Genomic DNA, 27,215 nt, shown 5'->3' with positions numbered 1-27,215 from the left:
CTGGATTCAAAGCCTGTTGATTGCTTTAGTTTTCTAATGGCACTTTTATATATAATCACGACTGTAGCAGCGTATATAGGTCTGTCTTTTTATTCCCTTTAGTTAGATCTCTTTGTAGTGATGGTAAGAGGGGGAGGGCGGGGATAATCGTGGGACTCTCTCGACCAACGGGTTTAAAACTGAAGCCTAGGATAATTAGTGGAATTTACGACTAAGATGATTAACTTCATTAGCCAAAGCGTCTGCTCCCCGACCGTGCGAGAAACGGGATTCTTAATTGTTCGCTCTAACCAAGCATGAGGTCTCTCGAAGTCCGAGGACATCTTCAGGATGAAACCAAGGGGTGTGAGTGAGTCAGGGCTCGCGTGGATATTGACGACAAATGCTACAGATTTAGAATATTTTTGTATGTAAGTTGGAGTCATGAAAACGTGCCCTGATGGAAATGGCAGCCTGAACGCCGACTGGATGGGTGCGCTCAGCCCCACGCTTACCCCATTGCCCCTGAAGTATCTAGCGGTGCCAGGTAAGTAATCCTGCACTGGTCTGGACCAGGGTGCTTAAAATGATGGACTGCCTGAATATGACAATCGTAAAGTCTATATTCATCCTAGTTTTCCACTGTTTCATCATACAAAATGTTTATAAAATTTACATTTAAAATATACAATGCTAGATGTAGGCTACTATGATTTTACAAGATGTAAATGCACAGGAAACATTCGTTTTGTATCCTAGTTTATCAATACCTTAATTGTTTTTTTAAATAACTTTTATATTCAAACAAGATCATAATGAGGACCACTATGACCTTGATTTTGAACGGTTGGTACTTTTTTGCTCTTATTGTAGAATGCACACTGGTAACCTCACTAATATTATTTATTCATTTTTTCCAGAAAATGATTTTATCAGTTATTATTCAGATCAGTTACTTTGTTTTTCCCCATAAAAGTGCTGGCTTTTCTTACCTACATCTCTTCATTCATCTCTGAACAGCATTTGAAGCACTGTGTGGCAACCCAGGTAATAAACAGTGCTATGTAGGCTTTGTAAAAATAAAAGTTGGTTATTTATTTTTTGAAAGAATGTCTACATAAAGAGAGACACTTAAACAGGCTAAAATGTCAATTTTCTCCTTCCAGAACAGTACCCAGCAGGTAAAAAAAAAAACTCCCTCACTACTCCTTCACTGCTAATATCACCGACCGTATTTCTTCTCTCTTGATCCCTAACTGGCCCACAGCAACAGAGCGTACTGTAGGGGTCAGAGTGCTGGACTCGTTGAACACATTTCTGTATTGCAGCACAGAACTGTGATTTACAACAAGTATAAAACTAAGTGAGGAGGTCCCCAGCACATTGCCTCATGCAGAACTACTAAATAAGAGATAAATAATGCAGACTTGTTCAGATTCAACTTTTTTTTTTTTTTTTTTACCAGAGAACCAGATAGTTTTGAGTTTCAGGCGTTCAGGTTTATGTGTAAGGATGTGTAGGAATGTGTGCGATCTGTTTGTGTATGTGCGTGTGTGTGGGGGAGGGGGTGTGTTTGTGTTTGACTTTATGTGTGTGTGTGTGTGTGTGTGGGCACATCTGTGTGCATGTGTTGATATTTTACTGACCGGGTGCTGACCTGATTCCACAGTCTGTTGTGGTCTGTGTGTATGCCGAGGGTCAAACAGACAGACCTGCCAACCTGCACGCATTTTGTGTACCAACCACGCAATTCTTGTTCAAAATACGCATGTACGAAATGCCAACTGTATATATATATATAATATATATAAAATATATAAAATACATATTATTCTAATTTAATTACGGAAAACAATCAATCAATACAAAACAATACCGTACATTTATTCGGTATTTAAACTACATCCCTCGGATTGGACCAGATGCAACCTTGTGCTTGTGGTTCTGTAACTCCTCCCCGACCCACTCAACATCCCCTGATACGCAGCGGTACGTTATTATCCACCGAGGCGTAACGCTGCATTGCTGAGGTAAAATGAGAAGTGGGAGAGTAATAATCAAGCACAAAAATGTGACCGTAATGTTAACATATAAAACGTTAAAACATGTTCGGTAACTTTACGTGATGATGCATTTCAAGGGGTGTATCCTAACGAGATAAATTTATGTATATAGTTAGCCGTAGTAGTAGCTCGCATACGATTTAGCCTCGTTACGAGACGGCTACGGTGTGAATAACTGATGGAATTATTTAGTTGCAGTAACTCAAACGCCACGGAGACTCCCTGTTCTAAATTTAAATCGCGCACACACTGTTGGAGCAAAATATCAGGAACAATGGCCGTACCTCCGCCCCTCAAAACTTCCGCACCATGCATTTTAAACATTGTGCATAAATTTATGATTTTGACATTAGCCACCAAGAAGCTTCATGTAATAATTTAGCTAAACCTCTAGTTACAAAGGCCTACATTCCTAGATAATTTTTCAATTGAATACTTTTTTTTCATTAGCCCTATATAAGCTGATTCAATAATTTAATTATTAAATAAAAATGGAAATCATGAACAGAAACTTAGTTTTATTCATAAAGGACAGTGTTTTACATTACAACACAAGTAAACACTTGAAAATGAAAACATATGTTACAATATACAAACATATATACATTTTTGTATTTTTATTAAATAATTAAATGCAATTCATTAATGGTTATCAGTTTGTATAAGCACACATATCATATAATGAAATATTAATCATGAAAAAAATGGTTTTAAGCAGGTGTACTCAAACGTTTGACTTGCAAGTATATCATAATATAGCCCAGTGCAGTGCAAGTGATATTTTAGAATCAGGTCAAATTATACAATTTTGCCTGATCACTTCTACAGTCAAAACTAGAATTATGAAGAAAGGCTTGTGTGTGTGTGTGTGTGTGTCTTGCAGACTTTCGTGTGCAAAGTGAAGTGGTGCGAAAGCATGTGAACTAAGCATTACACTGACTATTGTGGTACTCAAGGTTGGCAGGTCTGAACAGACTATATTTGGTTCTATGTTGAACTCTGCAACTCAGTGTGTGTACATGCATGTACACATCTGATTGATTGTAATGTGTGTATGTGTATCTTTACACGTGTATTTTCATGTGTATGTGTACATTTTGCATATGTGTGTCTGTCTCCTTGTGTGTTCGTCCGTGCATGCAAGTGTGTACATATGTGTGTGTGTGCAAGCCTGTGCGAGTGTTGATATATTACTGGCCAGTCATGCCAGTCTGACTACTAGTGAAGCCAAAGATAAGAGGATCCAGTTATTCCAATCATTCAGTTAACAGGACTAGAGAGAGAGAGAGAGAGAGATGAGTGGAAGGATGAATGGGTGGATGAACATTGCGTGTGCTACTCGAAATTAGCTCAACAATACCGGGCAATTAAACACCAACCCCCACACACAGTTTCACTAACGCCTTTAACTAACTAACAACAGCGAGTCAGCTACAGAGATTCTGAGCTAACGCACAACTAAGCTTGCTGACTAGCAACAGTTGAGACAAGTTTTTTTTAAAAGATTACCTAAATTACACACAACTATGTTCTCTAACTAGCAACAGCAGAAACAAATCAAGTTAAGATACGCTTATCTGAATCGCGGGGTACGGCAGAAGCGACGACACAATCAGATGCACACTAATGAACCACAGATGAACACCACTTAAATAGCACCAGGTGAAGCTACTCGAAATTAGCTCAACAATACCGGGCAATTAAACACCAACCCCCACACACAGTTTCACTAACGCCTTTAACTAACTAACAACAGCGAGTCAACTACAGAGATTCTGAGCTAACGCACAACTAAGCTTGCTGACTAGCAACAGTTGAGACAAGTTTTTTTTAAAAGATTACCTAAATTACACACAACTATTTTCTCTAACTAGCAACAGCAGAAACAAATCAAGTTAAGATACGCTTATCTGAATCGCGGGGTACGGCAGAAGCGACGACACAATCAGATGCACACAAATTCACTTAAATATTGCACTTATTGTGTGTAACAAGATAAATAAAGGCAAATAACACAATAAAACAAACCAAACTAAACATTAAACAGATATTATGCACTTATAGCTTTGGATAAAACTGTCTGCCAAATAAATGTAATGTAATGGAAACAGATTAAGAAATGATTATTATTTTTATTGTTATTATAATTGTTATTATTTTTGTCAAGTAAGGTTTATTGGAGATTCAAGGTTCACATGAGGATGACAGTACAAGTAGTATAGGAATCAACAAGTTTTTCAGTATGCATAAAGAAACATTTAACATTCAAAAGAAAACTAAAAACATCAACAACAACAACAAAAAAAGAAAGGAAAAACAAAATAAATACATAAATAAAAAAAAATAAAATAAAAGTCTATTCCAATTTACCACCCACCCCCCTCCCACCCCCCAACCCCCAACCCCCAACCCCACCCAACCGATCTCACCTGCTGATTATGAGAAAAGGGAAAGACAGGGGGAAAAGAAAGAGGACCGAGTAATTAAGCAGGGCGCTGTATGGAATGAACCTAGTTAAGGTTCACCTTGTATATTTTGTCTAACGTCCTGTCTTCCCAAGATAACAGATGAAGGGGTACCAAATCTTATCGAAATGGGGCCCTCTGTCCCTTAATAAGAATCGTATCCGCTCAAGATGTAAGGTGTTTGTGAGCTCACTGAGCCACAGCTTTGGAGTTGGTACTTCCTCCTTTTTCCAAAAAATTATCTTTTTGGCTATTATTAACCCATACGAAATGAATTGCTGCTGAGCCTTACGTAGCCTGATCGATTGTTCTGAAACCCCAAAAACTATTAAAAGTCTGGTTCTATGTGAAGCTCAAGAACTTCTGAGAACACTTTAAAGATTTCACCCCAGTAACCATGCAGGTTGAGGCATAGCGCATAGCTGTGGAGTACAGTGGCCTCAGTTGCATTACATTTTTCACAAATTGGTGAGACATTTGGGAATAGCCTGTGTAATCTGGTCTTGGAATAATGGAGTCTATGGATAAATGGAGCATCGCGTAGTTCTGGCAGACCGCGAGAGTCAAGCACTCCGGCTGAATCAGCTGATGGCTCAGCTGAGTGATGTTCGCCTATCACAGTACATTCACTAACAGGGTGGTCTACTTAAACAGCCTCCCTCTACTCATTCGGCTGCTCCTCCTGCATGCAAGCGCTGCACGTTGCTTCGTAAATTGGCGCTGCTTCCTGCAATCCAGCTACGGCATGCTGCCAGTCTAAACCATGTCTGCTTGCTACATGTTAGCTGCTAGTCTAGCTCACAGCCTAGGCACTATGAGGAAGTCTTGCTATTTATTAGCATTGCTCCTTACCTCAAAGCTCTATAGCTGCAGCAGGCAGGCGATCCATTTGGGGCCAGCCACGCAAAGCGTTGTTTAAGCGGCATATTCCAGATATTGAGGATACCGGTGCACTGTCTTCACTGCTAACTGGCCAGGGAGCTTCATTCAAGGAGTGCTGCTTTGCGGCGGCCGCCGCCCCTCCATGGAGGACGCCATGTTCAAGCCTGGAAGCTGCTGCCACGTCCATATCTGCTAGCTGCAGATTCTTGCCGGGTAATGTCATCAAACTTATTTCAATTCTGCTGAGCTCTGAGTCTACCGGTGAACGCATAATATACACAGTGTTGTCAACTATTTCTATAGAAAGTAGCTATGCCCTCCTCTAAAAGTCGCTAAATTGACAACACCGAATATACACATTCGATTGCGGGGACGTCTCACAGAGGAGCTGGTTTCACGAATATCGCATTAAAGTCATATTGGTGTTAAATCTGCGAGGATACAATTTGGTTGGCTATCTAATTTAGCTGTCAGATCACGATCCTGAATGTTTAGGAATTGTTAATGTCCATTTTAATGAGACAAATTAGGCTTAACGTTGTCTCGTCCAACTGGTTCTCTCAATATCGTGCTGTTGCAAGACGCGAATGCATAGGCTACGTTCCGCATTCATAAGTGTATCGTCGTATTCCATGACACTTAAACGGGCGTTTAGGCTTCACAGCGGAGAATGGATTTGATGTAGCCTTCTCCACGCCATTGCTCTGACCTCTTCACCGTGCATGTGATCAGGCTTGTGACCACACAACTGAGCACATATGTCAAGGAAAAAATTATACCTCCTGCTACGGACATACTCCGCATAGCCTAGGTATTGGCCTCGCTGTCTCTACAATTGCATGCTCACGCGAATGGCGTTGCGCGTCATCGATTGCTCCTGCTCCCGGTTATGGCTGGTTCCAGGCAGCTTTGTAGCATGTGCTTTCGCAACTTTGTCATAGTTTCTTTAATCGTATATTGCATTTCGTCTAGCTATATTTTGTATACACCTCAAGCTTTTAATAACTGCATTTCCTTATGCTTCGTGGTTCTTTGTGATCTCACCATGGCAAATATGCTTAAATTAGCTATATTTTGTATACACCTCAAGCTTTCAATCTGAGAAAATGAAGGAACTCATTATTGCATACTAGCACTGTTTTCCATCCTCTCCTTCATGACCCGGTACCTGTGGTGGCGCCCCCATGCGAGCCCTGAGGAGCCTTCATTGGGAAATGCCATGACGATATCTGGTTGCCGTCCGCCTCCGTCTCATTGGCAATGTGGTCCCCATTCCGGAGTTCTACACCACCACTCCTGCTCCAGTGCGGTAACGACAGCAGTGATGGTTCCCGGCATCCTCAGTGAAGCTACAGGGCTTTGGACATGTGCTTCTTTGATCTGTTGGCATTGACATAATTTCCGTTCAAAAGCTATGAGCTTTGCAGTATAGGAGCACGGCTGCTACTGTCTACTGGCAAGTACCGGTGTCGCAGCCGCCAACGTTTCCTCTATAATCAGTTTACTGCTGCTGGGTGCTACTGCTGCGTTACTGCTGCCACTACTGTTGATGTTACTGCTACTGCTGTTTATTGCTGCTGCTGCTGCTACTACCGAACGAGGATTCATTACACTAATATGAGTAGTATATTTCCCTCTAATTGGTGTAAATCTCTGTGCTGGGGGGAAATACCAACAAGCTGTTGGTACACATAGCGTAATAATATTTGGTGATTAGTTGAATGGCCTTGGGCCTACGAGGTAGCTAAGCCAATGACTGGCATGCTTGTCACAATCAACAACCTGAGCCGACCAGAGGAGGATGGGTTTCCCCCTTGAGCCTGGTTCCTTCCGAGGTTTCTTCCTATCTACCACAGGGAGTTTTTCCTTGCCACTGTCGCCTTAGGCTTGCTCCTGTGGGGGTTCAGGCCAGGGTTGTCCGTAAAGCACATTGTGACAACTGCCATAAAATACACTATACAAATAAATTTGATTGATAGAAGCCAAGGCCATACACGTAGGCATAGCCTTCAACATTACAAATAGTATTTTCCCCTGGTTTAATTTTACTCTTGCTTCAGGGGAAAGGCCAAAAAAAAAAAAAAAAGCTTGGTACACATAGCCACTGACCCACAATGTTAGAACGGCCTCGAGCTGACCGGATGAAGGGCCCTTCCGGTAGCCGAATGGCGTTTCACATAGTCATCACTTTAGCCGGAGACTAAGTACGAACAACATTTCGGCGTATGGTTGTTTTGGGGGGTTTTTGCTGCATCTCACATAGTATGTTCCCCTGGTTTATTAATTAATAATTAATCTAACTATTGGCCTCAGGGGAACGTTCCAACATGCTGTTGGTACACATAACCACAGATCCACGTAAAAAATAGACGGCCTCAAGCCGAAGGGCTTGACTGGACGAAGGGCTTCCTCCAGGTGGTCGTACACAGTCATCACATCATCGTCGAACATGTGCTTCACTGCTCATACTACTGCTGCTAAGGCTCCTATGCTGCTGTGTTACTGCCACCGCGCTCCTGCTGCTGCTACTACCGTCTCCTCCGGTAGGCCTATGCAATGAGTGAGGATTCATTTACACTGACGTAGTCGATAGTATATTTCCCCCGGTTAGTTCAAATCTCGGCGGTCGAGGGGAAATACCGACAAGCTGTCGGTACACATAGCCTAATAATTACATCTCACATAGTATGTTCCCCTGGTTTATTAATTAATAATTAATCTAACTATTGGCCTCAGGGGAACGTCCAACATGCTGTTGGTACACATAACCACTGATCCACGTAAAAAATAGACGGCCTCAAGCCGAAAGGCTCGACTGGACGAAGGGCTTCCTCCAGGTGGTCGTACACAGTCATCACATCAGCCGGAGACACTTATTAATAGCATGTCGGCATATGGTTGTTTTGGGGTTTGGCTGCTGGCCTCCCGGCCTTATCCACGCGGGCTGCATGGTTGGCGGGAGAGCTCCAGAACAGAGCCATACCGCCAAACATAACTGTATTGCCTTTATTGTCAATAAAGTTCTACTTTGATGACAGTGGTCCTGACAGAACTTTAAATTGAATAAGACGGTGTCTAGAATTAATGAAACATTGGTGGATCTCCTCCAGACCCTTTTCCCAGATCTAATCAGGGATCTCTACCCCTAGCTACTTCTCCCAGTCTACTCTAATCGAAGTTGTTGTAGGTGGATTTATAGACTGTAAAGTGTCATATAAACGGGATATGATTTTGTCTTTGCCGGCTAAGTCTCTAAGGCAATCGTCCATACAAGAGGGCAGAGCAGCAGCAAATCCATGCGAATGAGTCAGTACATAGCTTCTGACTTGCAGAAACCTAAAAAAATTACTCCTATGGAGATAATTGTTATTATAATTGTTATTATTATTATTATTATTATTATTAATAATAATAATAATAATAATAATAATAATAATAGTAACAATAATAATAATAATAATAATAATAATAATAATAATAAATATAGCTGCAATCAGCGATTACGGGGGCCAAGCAGCAAGCACAACATGCCAATGCAACATTTGAGCTACAATGTGGTCACTCAGTGACTTTGGAGTGACCTTCAATCATTATGCAAAGTTTTGTGACACCAGAATGGGCGGTTACGTAGTGTTATCAAATCATACAGGATTGGTAGCATTTGAAGCATTTTTCAAAAAAAGTCTAATTTGCGGAATATCTAATGGGTGGAGCTTATGGGTCCTTATAGGAAACGTATTACGCTTGACGAGTTGCACATATGTCCAAAATTTCATGACTGTAGCTCCTGTGAGCCACGAGATATGCTTGTTCAAAGTTTTCCAAAAACCACACCTATTAGCTCATGATAGCGCCACCTTATGGCCAATCGGCTTCATATTTGCTCCCTGTCCATTTGGAGTACCCCTATACCAAATCGGCATAGTGGTTATGCCTAAACCAGAAATGAGCTCTCTAGCGCCACCATTTTGTTTAATCAGGCCAACAATGGAGGGTGACTAACAGATCACATAGTTTTGATATAGCATACTAGCTTGCTGGAATTGCTAGCCAGGCAAATGTGCAGACACCCCCCCATGGGGTTAAATTGACCAGGGTTGTTAGCCTGTTGTCAGTAGACAATTAATTAACCAATTTAACTCAAGTTTAATTTTAGTCAAAGTAGTGACATGTGACATGGACTGATAGCTACAGCTGTTTGGATCGAACACACATTAGAAGGGAACCAGAGAATAATGTTTTGTGATAGATTTTCAGCAATATAGGTAGGCCACAAAAACATGTAAATGTAATTAAACAATAAATTAAAGACACTTTCTATCTTACAACATGGAATTATATTGAATTGCCTTACTTTGAGTTAACCATTAGAGCTATTAAGACGGTTAGGTGTAGGCTACCCTAAGAAGCGTTTTCACCCCAACCTCAGGGTTAAATGTAACATTTCACTCTCTGTACTTTCAGTCTAGCTAGTGAATGGTATGTCCAAGAAAATTCATTGTGCTGTATAATCATATCCAAGGGATGTAGGTTGTTTGTATTAAAAATTATTCATCTCTCGTAATATTTTCATAATATCATTATATTATCATTCATTACAAATTGTAGGCTACCAATACATGCACTGACCATTTCTAATAGTTTTACAGTTTTTTTTTTGTTTTTGTACCATTTCTTAGGCTTAGGTGATTTTAAAAACAATTAGGTTGCCTGCCAATGCAGATAAAGCGCTGGACTTGGAGAATATTTATGGCAAAGATTTGCATTGCACAGATTTTGTGATTTTAACAATCTTAAAGTACATGTTTTTAAAAAAATTGCCTTTATTGCTGCTTATGCTGAAAGTTAACATGGTGGTTAAGACTGGTGTATAATTGTTTTATTAAGTGTAGGTGACTTAGTGATTAAAACAGATTTTTTACACTCACACACAGACACACACACACACGCACACATATCATGAGAGTTTACTCTGATTGGATAATTGCAGTGGTTTCTTTTCAAATAAAATGTCTCACATAATACATGTCTTGCATTAATAAGAATGGTTGTTTTGTTAATATGTAAAAAAAAAAAAATCTATATATATATATATATATATATATACAGTCCCCTCAAAGTATTGAAACAGCAAGGTCAATTCCTTTGTTTTTGCTATACACTGAAGACAATTGAGTTTGAGGTCAAAAGATGTACATGAGATGACAGATCCAAATTTCAGCTTTTATTTCCTGGTATTTTTATCTAGATTTGTTAAACAACTTAGAACATATCACCTTTTGTATCAGACAACCCAATTTTTAGGTGAGCAAAAGTATTGGAACATGTGAAAGGTGTTTCTTGTTGCCCAGATGTGTCCTGTTAGATTGATTGGTTAAACAATAAATAGTTCTGAATGTCTACTCTTGGTTTTAGCCTTGGGTTTTGCCTGTGAAAACTGCATTTGTGTTATAAAAGATAAACTAACATGAAGACCAGAGAACTGTCTTTGGGAGAAAAGCAAGCCATTTTGAAGCTTAGAAAAGAAGGGAAATCGATCAGAGCCATTGCACAAGCACTGGGGATAGCTTGTACAACCACTTGGAATGTCATGAAAAAGAAAGAAACCACTGGCGTACTGAGCAACAGACATCGAACAGATCGACCAAGGAAAACAACAGCAGTTGATGACAGAAACATTGTGAGAGCTGTGAAGAAAAACCCCAAACATCAGTCAGTGACATCACAAACAATCTCCACAAAGCAGGGGTGAAGGTATCTCAATCAACCGTTCGAAGAAGACTTAGAGAACAGCAATATAGAGGCTATACCACAAGATGCAAACCACTCATCAGTAGGAAGAATCAGAAGGCTAGATTACAATTTGCAAAGAAGTACAGAGATGAGCCACAAAAGTTGTGGAACAAAGTTTTATGGACTGATGAGACCAAGATTAACCTCTACCAAAGTGACGGAAAGGCCAAAGTGTGGAGAAAGAAGGGATCTGCTCATGATCCAAAACATACGAGCTCATCTGTGAAGCACGGTGGAGGAAGTGTCATGGCTTGGGCTTGCATGGCTGCTTCTGGAGTGGGCTCACTAATCTTTATTGATGATGTAACTCATGATGGTAGCAGCAGGATGAATTCAGAAGTCTACAAAAACATTCTGTCTGCCAACTTACGGAGAAATGCGTCCAAACTAATTGGGAGGAACTTCATCATGCAGCAAGACAATGACCCAAAACACACTGCCAACACAACAAAGGACTTCATTAGTGAGAAAAAGTGGAAGGTTTTAGACTGGCCAAGTCAATCACCAGACCTTAACCTAATTGAGCATGCATTTCACCTCCTGAAGAGGAGATTGCAAGGAAGAACCCCCCAAAACAAACATCAACTGAAAGAGGCTGCAGTAAAAGCCTGGAAAAGCATCACAAAAGAAGAATGCAACAGTTTGGTGATGTCAATGGGTCGCAGGCTTGATGCAGTTATTGCAAGCAAGGGATATGCTACCAAATATTAAGTGTTATTTACTTTCATTTACTTAAATACTCTCTGTTCCAATACTTTTGCTCACCTAAAAATTGGGTGGTCTGATACCAAAAGGTGCTAAGTACTTTAACACATCTAGGTGTAAATACCAGGAAATAAAAGCTGAAATTCTGAACTCTTGTCTCATGTTCATCGTTTTTTTCTCAACCCCAAATGTATTGAATGTATTGCAAAAACAAAGGAATTGGCCTTGCTGTTCCAATACTTTTGGAGGGGACTGTATATATAATATATATATATATATATATATATATATATTCTAACCCTTTAAGGACTTAGAAGCAAAACCGCAGTTAGGTTGGAAGCTATGAAGAGGTATCAGGACAGTTGCACTTAGCTAATCGCAGAAATTAATGAATTTTGAGCATGTTTTAAGCCTGAAAGATAACGTAAATGAGGTTGTAATAATATAATGAAATGTGCGTGTATGAAGTTGATTACTTTTCATTTAGACAGTATATTATGTGTATGTACTTTTACTGAACTTATTCATACATTTTAATGGGTAATGCCATTCAGTCTTAAATAAATATGAAATAAATATGTTAACCTTTGAGATGTTAACATATTTAACATCCCCCCCCCCCCCCCCCCCCCCCCCCCCCCACTGCCCAAAGCCGCTTGAGTTTCATGAAACTTCAACTCAGTATCACATCATCAACAAGTAATGTAGTCTGTCAATGATGAACTGCATTTGATCTACCTGTACAAGCCCGTGCCAACACTCCATCTCTCTCAGGCCAGCACTGCAGTCATTCTATTACTACGAGCATCACAGGTCGACCAGGCACTGGTTTATTTATAAATGAAAGGGACACATCGGACATCACTTTCGCAGACATTTAAAAGTAGATGAGGAGTCAGATAAATTCATCAAAAAAGTGTTTCATTTTCTTTGGCACCCCTTCCAGCTGGTGGTGCTCTACGCAACTGTCTAGTTTACCTATGCCTAAAAACAGCCATTAAGTCAAAGTTTCACAAGTACACAGGAATAAACAATGAGTGTGATGAAATATGATGATTCTGTTGTTCCCAGGGTCCCATGACTCTTTCACTTTCTGGGTGGATGTGAAGGCCCCCGTGGGGCCTGATCAGATAGCAGTGGTGAAGTACCTGGCAATGGTGTTCCGACTGCCGGCTAAGAAGGTGATGAAGAAGTGGTCCATGACACAGAACCTGACGTTCCGTCAGCAGCTGGAAGGTGGCATCCGCTACTTCGACCTGAGGGTGTCATCCAAGCCGGGCGAGCCAGGCCTTGAGATCTATTTCATTCATGGCCTGTTTGGTCATCGGGTGCGGGATGGGCTGGCCGATATCAACAGATTCCTGGATAGCCACCCTAAAGAGGTGGTTTTCCTTGACTTCAATCATCACTATGCCATGGGGCATGAGCACCACTGCTACTTGATTGGCATGCTGCAGGAGGCGTTTGGTCACAAGCTGTGTCCTCCTCAGGTGGTGGAGGACATCACTCTCAACTACCTGTGGGAGAAGAAGTATCAGGTGAGTAGAGAGGGCGAGTCCAGAGACAGGTGTTCCAGCCAGGTGTGTATGCTCAATGTGTGGATGGATGGGCTAGAGAGAGTGTACTTTCCAGGCGTGTGTGTGTGTTTGTCTGGGTATATGTGTGTAGGAGGGTGGTAGTAGACTAATCTGAGGTGCAATTTATTTCTGAAATGGCATGGTTGATTCATGTCCTGGGGTCATGTACTCAGGGGACATTGATCTGTGAGAATCTCTTTCGGGATTCCCACATGCGAGAAAAAATGAAATAGCACCTCTGCATTAGTCTTACCCAATATATTTCAGAGGGGAACCGCTTCCAGTTGTCACATTACATATTCCACTTGGACTGATACAAAGCAATAGCCTTTGGCACTATGTTTTAATAGCCCAACCTGGTCTATACCAATTCTTTCAAAGTGGACCTGAATTTACGGAAGCGGACATAAAGGAGCTTTTGGAATGGCCACAGGGTTTACTTTCTGACTTTCGGGGCGCAAAGTACACCACCAGTGGACATGACCATGTATGCCTGGCTAATAGAATTGAGCCATTATATAGTTGAGTGGCTTAACCTGTCCCTAATGACCTGCCATTGGATTACTGTGAGCCACCTGAAAAAAAATTTCCCAATGGCTTTTTAGCATTAAAAGTTAGCTGACATTCTCATTTTTTATGTGGTTCCTGACTCATTTGATATGATACAAAACTAGGGGTGTGTCATTGCCCTCTGCTGATCAGGCAGCCTACCATCAATTTCGATCACATAGTTGTCGACTCAACTCAGGGTCTCATTTCGAGACTGCTCGAGGCCAATGTCGGTCACTCTGGAGAGCACAGGTGGGCCATCCATCTTCGTACCTGAACCCAGATGAAACATTTCTGCCTCATCTGGTACAGGGGCATGGCTACTATATGGCCCCTCCCTTGGACCACTGCACGCCTGGCAGCAGCAAAATATAAATGAACACATGAAAATGAACACTGGTGGAAGGGGCCCTGTTGTTGGGCCCCTTCCACACTGCTGGTCTGCCCTCACACACACATACACACACACACACAGGTATGGACTATTTGTGTCCTTAATCACAAGAGCTAACAGAGTAAAGGACTTAGAGCTTTGGAGGATTAGTGCGACTCCGGATGCTGTCAGTGTTGATGCTCCAGTCCAGATGGCATTTATATTAAAACACTGCTTACTCCTGAGTATGTTTTATATCTACACATGCACTACCCTTTTGTTTATTTACTTTCTTGTGAAAACAGCCATCAAATGCAAGGTATTTATTATTCAGTGTCAGAAATAATGCTGAAAACTTTTCACCCCCCTCATCTGTAAAACATGGTGGTGGAGGTATTATGGTTTGAGCATATATGGCTGCTACAGGTGCTGGCTCACTTGCTTTCTTAAATAATGTAACTGCTGATAGCAGCAGCAGAAGGATTTCTGATGTGTACAGAACCATCCTATCTGCTCAAGTTCAAGAAAATGCCTCCAAACTCACTTGTCACCATGTCATCCTTCACCAAGACAATGATCCCTAACACACTGCTATTGCAACAAAACTAAAGCTAAAAACTGTAAAATTCTTGACTGGCCAAATCGTTCATCTGATCTAAATACAATTGAACATGCATTTCTTATGCTGAAGATAAAAATTAAGGAAACTAGCTACTGAAACAAGCAGGAGCTGAAGATGGTTGCAGTATAGCCCTGGCAGTGCATCACCAGAGAAGATACTCAGCACCTGATAATGTCTATGGGTCACAGACTTCAAGCAGTCATTACATGCAAAAGATATATGACAAAGTACAAAACATGACTACTTTCATGTACATACCATTAATATTTCACAAACGTTATAGTGCCATGAAATGGGGGACTGTTAAAGTGCTCTAATTCCTACATGGTGGAACCAAAATGTATGAAAATACCCTTAAAATAAAGCTGAGAATAGACCATAGAAAAGGCTATGACTGTATATTTACAGCTTGGCCATCTAAAGATTGCAGTCAGAGTTCAACAGGAAATGCCATGGTATTAAACCCTGGTCATGCCAATGAAGACTGTGGCCAGCAGCCCCATATTTTTTTTGCCATAGTGCCCCATAGTGGCCAGCTGGCATGTCCTGGTCCTATTCACAAAAGGGACTCCTTCCACCAAGCAGGTTCCTGTAGTCTGCCTGTGCCAGCTTTTTAACAAAAAGATGTTAAAAAGTAATTTATTATGAAAATGATTGTCTGCACAGCAATATGATTTTACAAGTGAATTAACCATGAATTGAATTAATACCACAGGGTTTTATAGACCTACAAAATGGTCACATCTGTATTCTTAACAGCGAATATCTGCTGAAGCTGAAATCATTTTATGAATATTCCTAAAAGGATGCGACCAGGGACAATATTGTACCATGAATATGCATGACCTGTAATATAATCAAATGTAAATGATTATCATCCTCTATCAACCTCCTCCTGGAGGGCAGTAGGGATGACAGGAGGGATGCAGGAGTTGGTCATCTGGGTAGTCATCTGGTAAAGAGTCATCTAAGCTGAGTTTTCCACCAGATTCACTTCATTTAAGGGTGTGTGTCTTTGACTACCATTAACATGTTTGCACAGAACACACAGATTCATAATTGGAGCCCACCTAAAGACTAAAGTCTGTGACAACTATTAACAACCATTCTAACGTTGTATATCCTGAAAATTAGTTTTGGCATTTTTTTTGTTCACTTTACATAATGTGACTTATTTAGTGTGACAACAGTTATGCAATATGGTCAAAGCACCCTACGTTTGCTTTTCTAATCCAAATATCCACCCCCAGGTCCTGGTGTTCTACCACCACTCCACGGCTGTGCAAGAGTGTACTCTCCTGTGGCCGGGCAGTAAGATCCCTGCCCCCTGGGCCAATACCACAGATGCTTCCAAGTTGACCCAGTTCCTGGAGACCACACTGGGGGAGCGGGCCAAGTACGGAGCCTTCCACGTCTCCCAGGCCATTCTCACCCCCCGAGTGAGCACTATAGCCTGCGGACTCATCAAGGGCCTACGCAACCACCTGGTGGAGAGGTGTGTGTGCACATGGTGGTGTATACAGAAGTGCACTCTGTGTGTCCTTGTGTATGTACCTGTGTTTGAACAGTGTGCTGTGTATCCAGTGGGGGCCAACAGATTGCAGGTATGACTGCAGCTCATGAGCTGTGATGGGCAGCCTCACTCTCTGCTCCCTCAGCAGCAGGCTGGCATGCCCAGCCCTGAGATCATATTACCGCGTGGAACGCAGTTTCCATTTACAATCAGAACACAGTGGAACGCAGTTTCCATTTACAATCAGATCCCCTGCTATGTGTGTTTCTCAATCATTGTTCCATTTAACCACAGTGGCTTCCCTGTTTAACCCCACAACCCCTGAAAAGAGTAATGAGCTGTACCCCTCTTCATCCTACCCATCTTCTTCCTGCCTTTAGCAAGTGGTTAAGTTGAATACAGCCCTCTCCCTATAGCCTGGTCATCTGTTCCTCTCGCTCCACTGTTACCTGGCAGCTTTTCCGCATTTGTAGGATGTTTCTGTAATATACTTGTGGGCCTCACTTTTAAAGGACAGCAGTTGAGCAATAAACTTCAGCAGTTCTGAGTGAGGTGGGGGGTAGGGGAGCAAGAAGGAGAGGGTAGAAGGAAAGGAGGGAAAGAGGTAGAGAATGACAGATAGAATGGAGAAAGAGGAGGAAGAGAAACATTTAAGTGTACTCACCCTTGCTCTTGCCTATAGGGTACTCTAATCTAGGTAAGTTAGACAGAAGGGAAGGTACCATATGTATTACCATGTAATTGCCCTGCCTGCAAGAATTAAAGAGGTGGTGAACACAGGAATGAGATAATTTCTTTCTTGCATTTTTTCTGTATATGTTCATTTCATATTTGCCCTGTTTATAATGTAATGTTTTGAATGTGTATTTTCAAAAACATACTGTTATTGATTGTTTCTGTAAAGTTCTTACAATGTATGCATATGTCATACCAGTAAAGATTTTTTAATTGAACTGATAAGGGAAAGGAAGAGAGGGAGCAAGAGAGAGCAAGAGAAAGGGAGGAGAATAGTGAGAGGGAGTGAGTGTGATGAGATGGGGATAGAAAAGGGAGAATAATGAAGAGGCAGATCTTGTGTTAAACTACCCCATAGGTGCAGTATTGTGATCTTTTCTGTTTCTCCCCATAGATAGCTTTCAGCAGACACTCCTTGCTCAACATCACACATCTCATTTTTCTTTCTCCCCTACCCACCTCCCTCTCTCTTCTTTTATTCAAATTAAAAATTCAAATCAGCCTATTTGTATGACAAATACAAGATATTGTATTGCCAAAGCAAAAGTGGCAGAATCAATAACGAGTTATAACAATAATAACAGGTTATGGGCGAGGAGCATTATTTATCAATCCATCCATTCATTATTTATACCTGCTTATCCTGAGCAGGGTCACGGGGGGTGCTGGAGCCTATCCCAGCATGCATTGGGCGAGAGGCAGGAATACACCCTGGACAGGCTGCCAATCAATCGCAAGGCAGAATTATATATTATTATTATTATTATTATTATTATTATTATTATTATTATTTTTATTTTTATTTTTATTATTATTATTATTATTATTATTATAACCACAATATAACCTTGCCTATCCTAGAGACAGGGGATTGTGTAGTTGTCTGTGGTCAATATGTAGCCATGATTTAGGTCCCAAAAGTAAACAATAATCAGTAGTTTAGCTAATTCTTCCCTTTATGCTATTTGTAAATTGCTTTTGCTAAAAACCTGCATGGTTTTGATTTGGAATAGCCATTGTTTTGTGGATGACATCAGACTGTGGTCCCCTGAATAGAGTTCTGTGTTGTGTTGTGTGATGCTAAGGGCTGTTCTAACTGTGCCACTGAATCATTAGTATCAATACTGAACAGTTTTAGACTCAGACTGCAGCCCTGTCGCAGCCCACAGCCCAGTCCCTCGGGGTTTGTGGTGTAACTGAACAATGATCTGAGGCCTAGATGGCCCTTTCAGAGTCCTTTGTTCTTTATTAAAGGCAGGAAACAGAAATGTGTTTGTACCTTGACGTCTGACTTCCTTAATTAATGGTACCAATGCCCATTACCTGATAGTCATTGGTCATTGGGGGTTCTGATGCTCAGTCATCTATCTAACAGTCTATTGTGCTCATTTGTCTGATTGAGTGAATGAGTGAATGGAGCTGAGATAGAATGGTGTTGTATGTGTTAGGGGTGGTACTTCAAGTGTCTGTCCCTTTCAATCTGGTGTCTCTGATATCTCACAAAGGAAACAAAATCATGGAGAGTGTCATTGTGTGTTCCCATAGAATGCTGCCTAGTAAGGTACCTTAATTTGGTCGATTTTGAGTCAACATCATGGTATCCACAGCAAGGACGTAGCTAGAAACTATGGAACAAGACTACTAGGCTAATAGGAGCTGACAAGCTAGGCATCATTACAATGGGAAAAAACGTACCGTAACATTAGTAAGGTTTAAAAATGTATGTATGTATATGTGCCTCCCATTTCCCGAAGGCGGTAGTAATTTGTTTTAACATTTTCATGGCCTGTTAACTGAGCCTGGGCAGTTAAACAAGTAGCCCACTCAGTGGCTTTTAAGCAGTTATCGATAACGCACTTTACCATCCAAGTTCTACTGAGTAAGCAGCCTTCCACATTTTGATTTGAAGAGTTACTTAAGACTTTCAAAATTATCCTGTGAGGAATGGTGACATAATACACAAGGGCCTTTGAACAGAAGCTTACTTTTAGACATTTGCGTTTTGTTTACAAGCCTGATCTTTGAAAAATACATGCCATATGTTGAAAAGGCATGCTTTTTCTTACCAAACGACTTTATATTTTGCATTGTTCTCGTGATGTTCCTGTGTTAGAGGACGTTTATGACTTAAGTGACTCGTTCTTTGGGAAGCTGGAGCATGGAGTGCAGTCACCCCCTACTGGGGTAGACGGGGATGACAAAGCGTTTGCAGTTGTGGACACAAAGGTTGATTGTGTCGACGCGCTCGAGAAGCTGTCTCTGGCGCAAGATCAGTTGATCGTAGAGCAGAAGAGAGACACAGATATATCTGCTCTCTTTGAGACTGCAATTCCCGAGGTGGAAATTGAATCAGTGGCCTGGTTACTTTGTCAGGGGCGGAGTACTGATGCGTAAATGGACACCAGTTGACGCTTCAGTTCTGGACGACTGGCGCACTGTCCATCAGATTGTGGTTCCGTCTGCTTATCACAAGGAGATACTTGGCCTTGCTCACGATAGCTGCCTTGCTGGACATTTAGGCGTGAATAAGACATATAACCGTGTGCTGAAGCACTTCTTTTGGCCTGGGTTGAAGAAGGACGTTGCCAGATATTGTCAGACCTGTCCGGTGTGCCAGGTTACGGGGAAACCGAATCAGAAAATTCCCCCAGCCCCGTTGTACCCCATTCCGGCAATCGGAGAACCGTTTGAAAGGGTACTTATCGATTGCGTTGGTCCATTACCACGGACTAAGAGGGGTAACCAATACCTCCTCACTGTAATGTGCGCGTCTACCCGTTTTCCCGAGGCGATTCCATTGCGGAAAATAACGGCGCCAGTTGTCGTTAAAGCACTCGTTAAGTTCTTTTCCTTGTTTGGGCTTCCTAAGACTATTCAGTCTGATCAGGGATCAAACTTCATGTCTAAGGTCTTTGCTCAAGTTCTTGAGCAGCTTGCGATTAAGCATTGTACTTCGAGTGCTTATCATCCCGAGTCACAGGGTGCACTTGAGCGTTTTCACCAGACACTCAAGAACATGTTGCATACGTACTGCCTGGAGTTTGAAAAGGACTGGGACGAAGGCGTTCATTTAATGCTTTTCGCAGTGCGGGAGGTTGTTCAGGAATCCCTTGGCTTCAGCCCTGCTGAATTAGTTTTCGGACACACGGTACGCGGTCCTTTGAAGCTACTTAAGGAAAAGTGGTTAGCTGAAGGAAGTGCCACGAATCTGCTAGATTATGTGTGCAATTTCCGTTTTAAACTGCATCGGGCTGGTGAGCTTGCTAGGGCAAATCTCGAGTCCTCACAAAGGAAGATGAAATTGTGGTTTGATCGGCGCGCCACACTGCGTACTTTCTCGCCAGGTGATAAAGTGATGGTGTTATTGCCCGTCCCGGGGTCCGCGTTACAGGCTCGCTATACGGGGCCATACATAATAGAATGCCGGGTGGGTGACCGTGACTACCTCATTACCACTCCTGATCGCAGGAAGAGGAAGCGTCTTTGTCACGTTAACATGCTTAAGTTTTACTGGGACCGTCAGGTTGATGAAACGCATGAGGTGAGGGGCGTGGTGTTGTCTTGCGTTCCTGCATCTCCCTCCGATGAACATGAGGGAGACGGGGATTTGGTTATGCCTCCAAAGAGTGTAACAGAAGGGAGGTTGCGGAATTCGGAGTTTCTGGAAAATTTGGAGGTGCATTTGTCTCATTTGTCAGAATCTGAAAGAGCCGACATTACTAAACTTATTCTTGCGCACATGTCCCTGTTCTCTGATGTGCCCAGTCGCACTCACCTGATAGAACACGACATTGACGTGGGTGTTTATCTTCCAATTAAGCAACACCCTTATCGCGTGAACCCAGAGAAACGTGCGCAGTTGAAGAAGGAGGTAGCTTACATGTTGGAGAATAACATTGCTGAACCCAGTTCGAGCGATTGGAGTTCTCCCTGTCTGTTAGTTAACAAACCTGACGGAACTTTTCGTTTTTGCACGGACTATAGGAAGGTTAACACAGTCACAAAGCCTGACTGTTATCCTCTCCCGAGAATGGACGACTGTGTGGATCGCGTGGGTTCTGCTGCCTTTGTTAGCAAATTCGACCTGCTTAAGGGTTATTGGCAAGTTCCCCTATCTGAGCGTGCTAAGGAAATCTCTGCGTTTGTGACACCGGATGACTTCCTGCAGTACACCGTTATGCCGTTCGGGATGAGAAACGCCCCTGCCACTTTCCAGAGGTTGGTAAATCTCGTGGTGTCTGGGTTGCGAGGTTGTGAGGCTTACCTAGATGATCTTGTGATTTACAGTGAGTCTTGGTCCCAGCATGTGGAGCAGATCGAAGCTCTTCTTGATCGTTTGTCTGCTGCTGGCTTAACGGTGAATCTGGCTAAGTGTGAATTCGGCCAAGCCACTGTCACCTATTTAGGGAAAGTTGTGGGGCGGGGACAAGTACGTCCAGTGGATGCAAAGGTGGAGGCGATCTATCAATTTCCGATCCCCAGGTCCCGGCGCGACCTGCGGAGATTTCTCGGGATGGTAGGCTACTATCGCAATTTCTGCAGAAACTTTTCCGCAGTTGCCTCTCCGATGACAGACCTCCTCAGTCCTAAAAACACCTTCTGTTGGACGGAGACATGTCAACGGGCATTTGACAATGTTAAAGCTCTGCTGGTCAGCACGCCTGTTCTCTCTGCACCTGACTTTACACAGCCATTTAAACTTGCCGTCGATGCAAGTGAGTGCGGTGCCGGTGCTGTCCTCTTTCAGGAAGACACTTTTGGGGTTGATCATCCCGTTTGCTACTTCTCGAAGAAGTTTAATCGACATCAACGGGTATACTCCACAATTGAGAAGGAGACACTAGCTCTGGTTCTTGCGTTACAGCACTTTGATGTGTACGTAGGCTCCACTTTTCGTCCCTTAGTGGTGTTGACTGATCATAACCCACTTGTTTATCTTAACCGCATGCGAAACAACAATCAGCGTCTCATGCGGTGGAGTTTATTTCTGCAGGGTTATGATCTAGATATTCGACACATCCGCGGGCGTGATAACGTTGTCGCGGATGCCTTGTCCCGGACGTACGAATGTTACAATAAATAAATTATCACGTTCAGATTGATTGTAAATATGTTCATATACATGTACAGTATGGGTTTAAGAGACCGGAGGTGTTTAATTTATTTATTGTCTTAAGGGTGGGAGTGTTACGTCCCTCTATTTTGTATTAGCACTGCTTCCTTTTTCCTTTTGGTTTTGCGTGCTGCCGTGCCTCTTTGTGTGTCCCCTTTAAGTGGAGATGACGTCACGGCCCTGCTGGAGCGAGACACGTGGTTTCCAGGGGAACCCTGCTGTCTACGTGACGCGATGAGGACATCGCTAGGCAACGTCACTGCGGAGACACATGTTTACAGATTCTGACTACCGTCGCCGAGGAGAAGCTTTTAGGAGATGCCGGACTATATATAGCTGTTGCCATCTGAATGCCATCAGTTCCCTTTACGACATTGTTAATTACAGCTTTGTTAATGCGTTACTTTGTTCGACCGCCTAGTTGTTAATTAACTATTATAATTAATTATTATTATTACTAATCGTAAGCTGGGTGTTAAATTAGCAATCAGAACAAGAAGAATAAAACAAAAACAAAGGAGATTTCATCAAAAAGGGCATAAAGGCTGAAGGAACATATGAGGAAGAGTAATAAAATAATAATGCTAATCCATACTGCCGTATTCTTTTATTTAGTTTTCTCCTGCATGACGTCTTCAGAAATCAGACCCGGCTCTGCTCCACATACCCCGGCTTTATTCCGATCATTATAATATATTGATGAACTCGATGACAATGTAAATAACGGTAACGTTAAGGCCAGTTCAGATCAATGATTCGCAACGAGGCAAAACGGTTTTAAAATGTTGCAGAGAAAACTGCAGCGGTGTGAAACCTGCCCTGAGGTTTTAAAAGACCGTCCTTGTCAAATCGCCAAGTGCAGTTTTAGAACGTTTACAATCAGACATCTTGGAATTTTGCAAGTTGCACCCAGTCTCGTTGCGAATCATTGATCTGAACTGGCCTTAAGTTAGCTACACTGCAACGTTGCAACAAGGTAGCATTGCATTCGAGAGATGGTTTGCAAGGTCGGTACCGGTCGGTAGCGTTAGCTAGCGTTTTTTTCTAATTGTTAGCCGACATTAGATTGTGTTAATTACATTAGCTAGCTAGCTAACGCAACATTACCTGATATGAGAGATGGATACTGTGCGCAACGTTGTCTAAACTAATGTTGTCTTTCTTGACATGGTCCGGTAGCTAGCGTTAGCTGTGCAAATAGCTATGTAATTTAGTAAAGTTACATTGTCATTAAATGTAATACGAAATCTACATCAACAAATAATATGATCTCTCATGTTACACAAAAACTTTTTAGGGTTTCATAACTCCCCCAACCTCCCCTTTCTCTGTTATTGTAACGCATGCAGACACCGCAAAAAACAGTACGCCGCTCACACACAAGTGAGTTGAAGAGCGAGCCTGTTGCGTTAGTTCCGCCTACCCGCTCTGGCGGACCAACCACTGATGGGTGATGAAAAATGTGTCACTAACGTGCGCCGCTTGTGATTTTTTCCCGGGAATGTCGCCACAGATACCAAGTTTTTTAATCATGAATTATGATAATAATAATAGTATAAATTAATATAAAAATAGGCTCAATCACCATTGTGTTACCTAATGCAGCGATAGATAGTGACTTAAAAGACATTTATTTTAATGAAAATCTTCGGGATTATTACTTTAAAGGTCTTCAGAATTTAATTAAAACTAAAAAGCTGAATATTACTTATTTGGTACGTATTCACCTTTGTACAAACAAAATAAATGTGTATTCCATCCTGAGAGATCACACTAAGCTATCAGTTAGTCTGTGTTGTGATTGGGCATCCCTGCATCATTGCTTATCGCAAATTTGAGTGTTTAGAAGAGACAGTGGCAATGACAGTGTGTTCAGCTTTTCATTGTGCTTTTCAAGGAGTATTTTCCAGTGAATATTTCATTTCTTTTAAGTGTGCTTAATTTGTTAGCTTTTTTATTACACAATTGTCTCAGTTACTAAATGCAACATCAACCTGGCTATGTTACTAAATGTGAAGCATGTTTCAAGGGAAACAGGATGAAGTGCTTAACAGCAGGCTAATAGCATCTGGTTTGTGCAACTACAAGAGTTATCTGCTTAATTATTTAACAGATCTTGGCCATGTGTTTTTCATCTCCATGAGAATGGTTAAAAGAGCATTTAGCACAGAATCACTGGTCAAACATACTTACATACATGCAAAATCATTGGGACAGTTGTGGCAAATTGGTTGTTTTTCCTCTGTACTAATCACACGACACACTTCAAACAATGACTTTGAGGCAAAATTTAGAATGTGTACATTTATTTCATGACTTTTGTTTAACATGTATTGAACTATATTATAACACTGTCATTCAATGAGTCAAGTCCACCTATTCCAAGTCAATATAAGTATAGGAACAAAGTCAATTTTGACATGTTTAATGACCTGTGAGGTCAATACGTAGTGGCATACCTGTTACATTTGAGAACTGCATCAAGTCTGTGACTCATGGACATCACAAGGTTCATAATGTGATCCTTAGAGATGCTATGCCAAGCTTTTATCAATGCTTCTTTCAGTTACTGTATGTTTGCTGGGGTTTTGGATTTCAGTTTCCTTTTGAGAAAGCTAAAACCATGATCAATGGGGGTTAAATCTGGTGACTGCCTGGACCATGTCAAACATTCCATTCATGTCTTGCTGATAAGCTCCTTGGTTAAGTCTGCTGTATATTTTGGGTTGTTATCTTGATGCATGATAAGCATGTTCAATGAATTTGGTGGCATTTCTCTGAATATTGATGGACAATATGTTTCTGTACACTTCAGCTGCCATTGTTGGTAACATCATCGATAAAAACCAATGCAGCCATACAGGCCCAAGCTATTGCACTGCCTCCTCCATGCTTGACAATGAACTAGTATGCCAAGGGTTCACTTTTACATCACTTTGCTAAAGGTTTATCTTTGTCTCATCTGTCCATAAACTTTATTTCCAAAACTCATCAAATTCATTGCTGTATTTTTATTTTTTTTAAATTGTGAATTCCAATGTCGCCTTTTTGTTCTTAGTACTGATGAGAGGGTTACATCTGAAAGCATTATCTCTTGTAATGTGCCACTCTCAGTCTTCTGCACAAAGTGTCCTATGATTCTTTCACCCCCAATGTATGGAGATCATAAACAATTACTCAAGTTTTTTAGGATTTATTTTCACAGTACTTATAATTGTCTTCTCATCACTTTCTGATGTTTTCCCCAGATGGTCTGATTCCTCCAGTAGTTTTTTCTCTTGGACATTCCAAGCGGTTGACTTTTGGAATGCATGAACATTCTGCAATAGCACTTTCCATTAGCACTTCTAAATGACATAAAGCATACCTGGACAGTCACAGCTTTCCATTTAAAAATGATTAAGAGTAATATGGTAAACCAGTGAAATTTGAAACAGGTTTTTTTTTTAAACATGAAATGCAGACCTTGTGGATTTTGTCTCATAGTCATTTTTTATTTGAAATACAAATATGATTAGTACAAAGGAGAAACACCCAATTTGACACTACTCTCCAAATATTCTTAATCTTGCAAACTGTATATGCTGACATCAGTACATTTATGTACAGTCACCAGGTGTCTGTGAGAATGTCTTTCAGTTTGCCCATGAGATCTCAGAGCTGATTGCAGGCTGTTGTCATCTGCTTTGGCAGCTGCCCATTAGCTAATAAAATCCTTTTATGTAGGTATTTGCTCCAACTATGCACTACACCACCATATTTCACTTATTATTTTACATCCTTGTTCCAGGAAATACGCTCAAGCTCATTAGTGAAATCAGGTGGTGTAGTGCATGGTTGGAGAAAATACCTGTGGATACTGTGGCCCACAAGACCTGGAGTTGAGCTGACCGGATATACTGTAGGATATGACTATACAGTGCTGTGACTGTGACTGTTTTAAGACTGTGGACAATTTGTGTGACTGTTCTCCTGACCTCTCTCCGGCAGGAATATTCCCACTATCATGGCCTGGGTGGAGGCGCAGAAGCCAGGGGTCAACGGGGTCAACATAATCACATCCGACTTTGTGGACCTGGTGGACTTTGCCAACACGGTCATTAGGCTCAATGACCTGCTTCTTCCTAGCCATGCAGTCACCTGATCACGGAAGCCATAACTATCCAAAGATCACCAAACCATAAAGGTCATATAACCATCACAGAGATGAGCAATTATATGACCATCTCAGAAATTAATGATCACCAGACCATCACAGAGACAAAAGACTGTGATCTGAAAGGGACAGTTACACAGCTCCCAGACTAGGCACTGGGCTTATTTCACTTCCTGGGTTTTGTTAAAACAAAAAAGAGAACTGAGACCTCCAGTGTTACTTGAAAAGGTGTGAAGTCCCTTAACCTTTGTACAGAGGTGGTCGGGCTGTTGCAGTGGTGCAGTTCCGAGGCTGGTAGCAGTGGGGCCATCTTCAGGGGAAAGAGGAGCTGGACCAACAACTGTGAGGCACTAGCACCGAGGAGCTGTAGAGCAGAGAGGAGCTGAAGATCAGTGAGGAGCTGCAGTGATTAACTCTCATGTTTGATTTGGGTCAAATTCACCCATTAAACTTCCAGTAAAAGAGGAATGACACTTCTGAGAGATGTATGCAATAATAATTGATTAAACCAGCGTACATTTGGTTCTTGTTTTCTGTTACTATTGGCTATCATCTGTATTTGATTATATCTTTTTGTCTGTATGCATTCTTTAAATGTAATAAGGTAATGATGAAAAATAATTAAATAAAAATCAATAATCCACTGCATGAAAATCTTGTTTCATTTCATTTTTTCACATATAAACATGA

General features: G+C 41.5%; 1 protein-coding gene across 1 annotated transcript; it reads left to right on the top strand.

Annotated features, from left to right (window-relative positions):
* Positions 1-423: 423 nt before the first annotated feature.
* Positions 424-26,725, top strand: LOC118225059 (PI-PLC X domain-containing protein 2-like). The gene is made up of 4 exons (XM_035413075.1): positions 424-526; positions 12,959-13,425; positions 16,259-16,503; positions 26,360-26,725. The coding sequence occupies exons 1-4, from the start codon at positions 424-426 to the stop codon at positions 26,511-26,513; spliced, it is 969 nt and encodes a 322-aa protein (XP_035268966.1). The 3' UTR covers positions 26,514-26,725.
* The last annotated feature ends 490 nt before the right edge of the window (positions 26,726-27,215 follow it).

The sequence above is a fragment of the Anguilla anguilla genome, chromosome 4 (assembly GCF_013347855.1).
Source record: "Anguilla anguilla isolate fAngAng1 chromosome 4, fAngAng1.pri, whole genome shotgun sequence".
NCBI lineage: Eukaryota > Metazoa > Chordata > Actinopteri > Anguilliformes > Anguillidae > Anguilla > Anguilla anguilla.
Note: the sequence above shows the minus strand (reverse complement) of the source record. Positions and strands in the feature narration are given on the sequence as shown.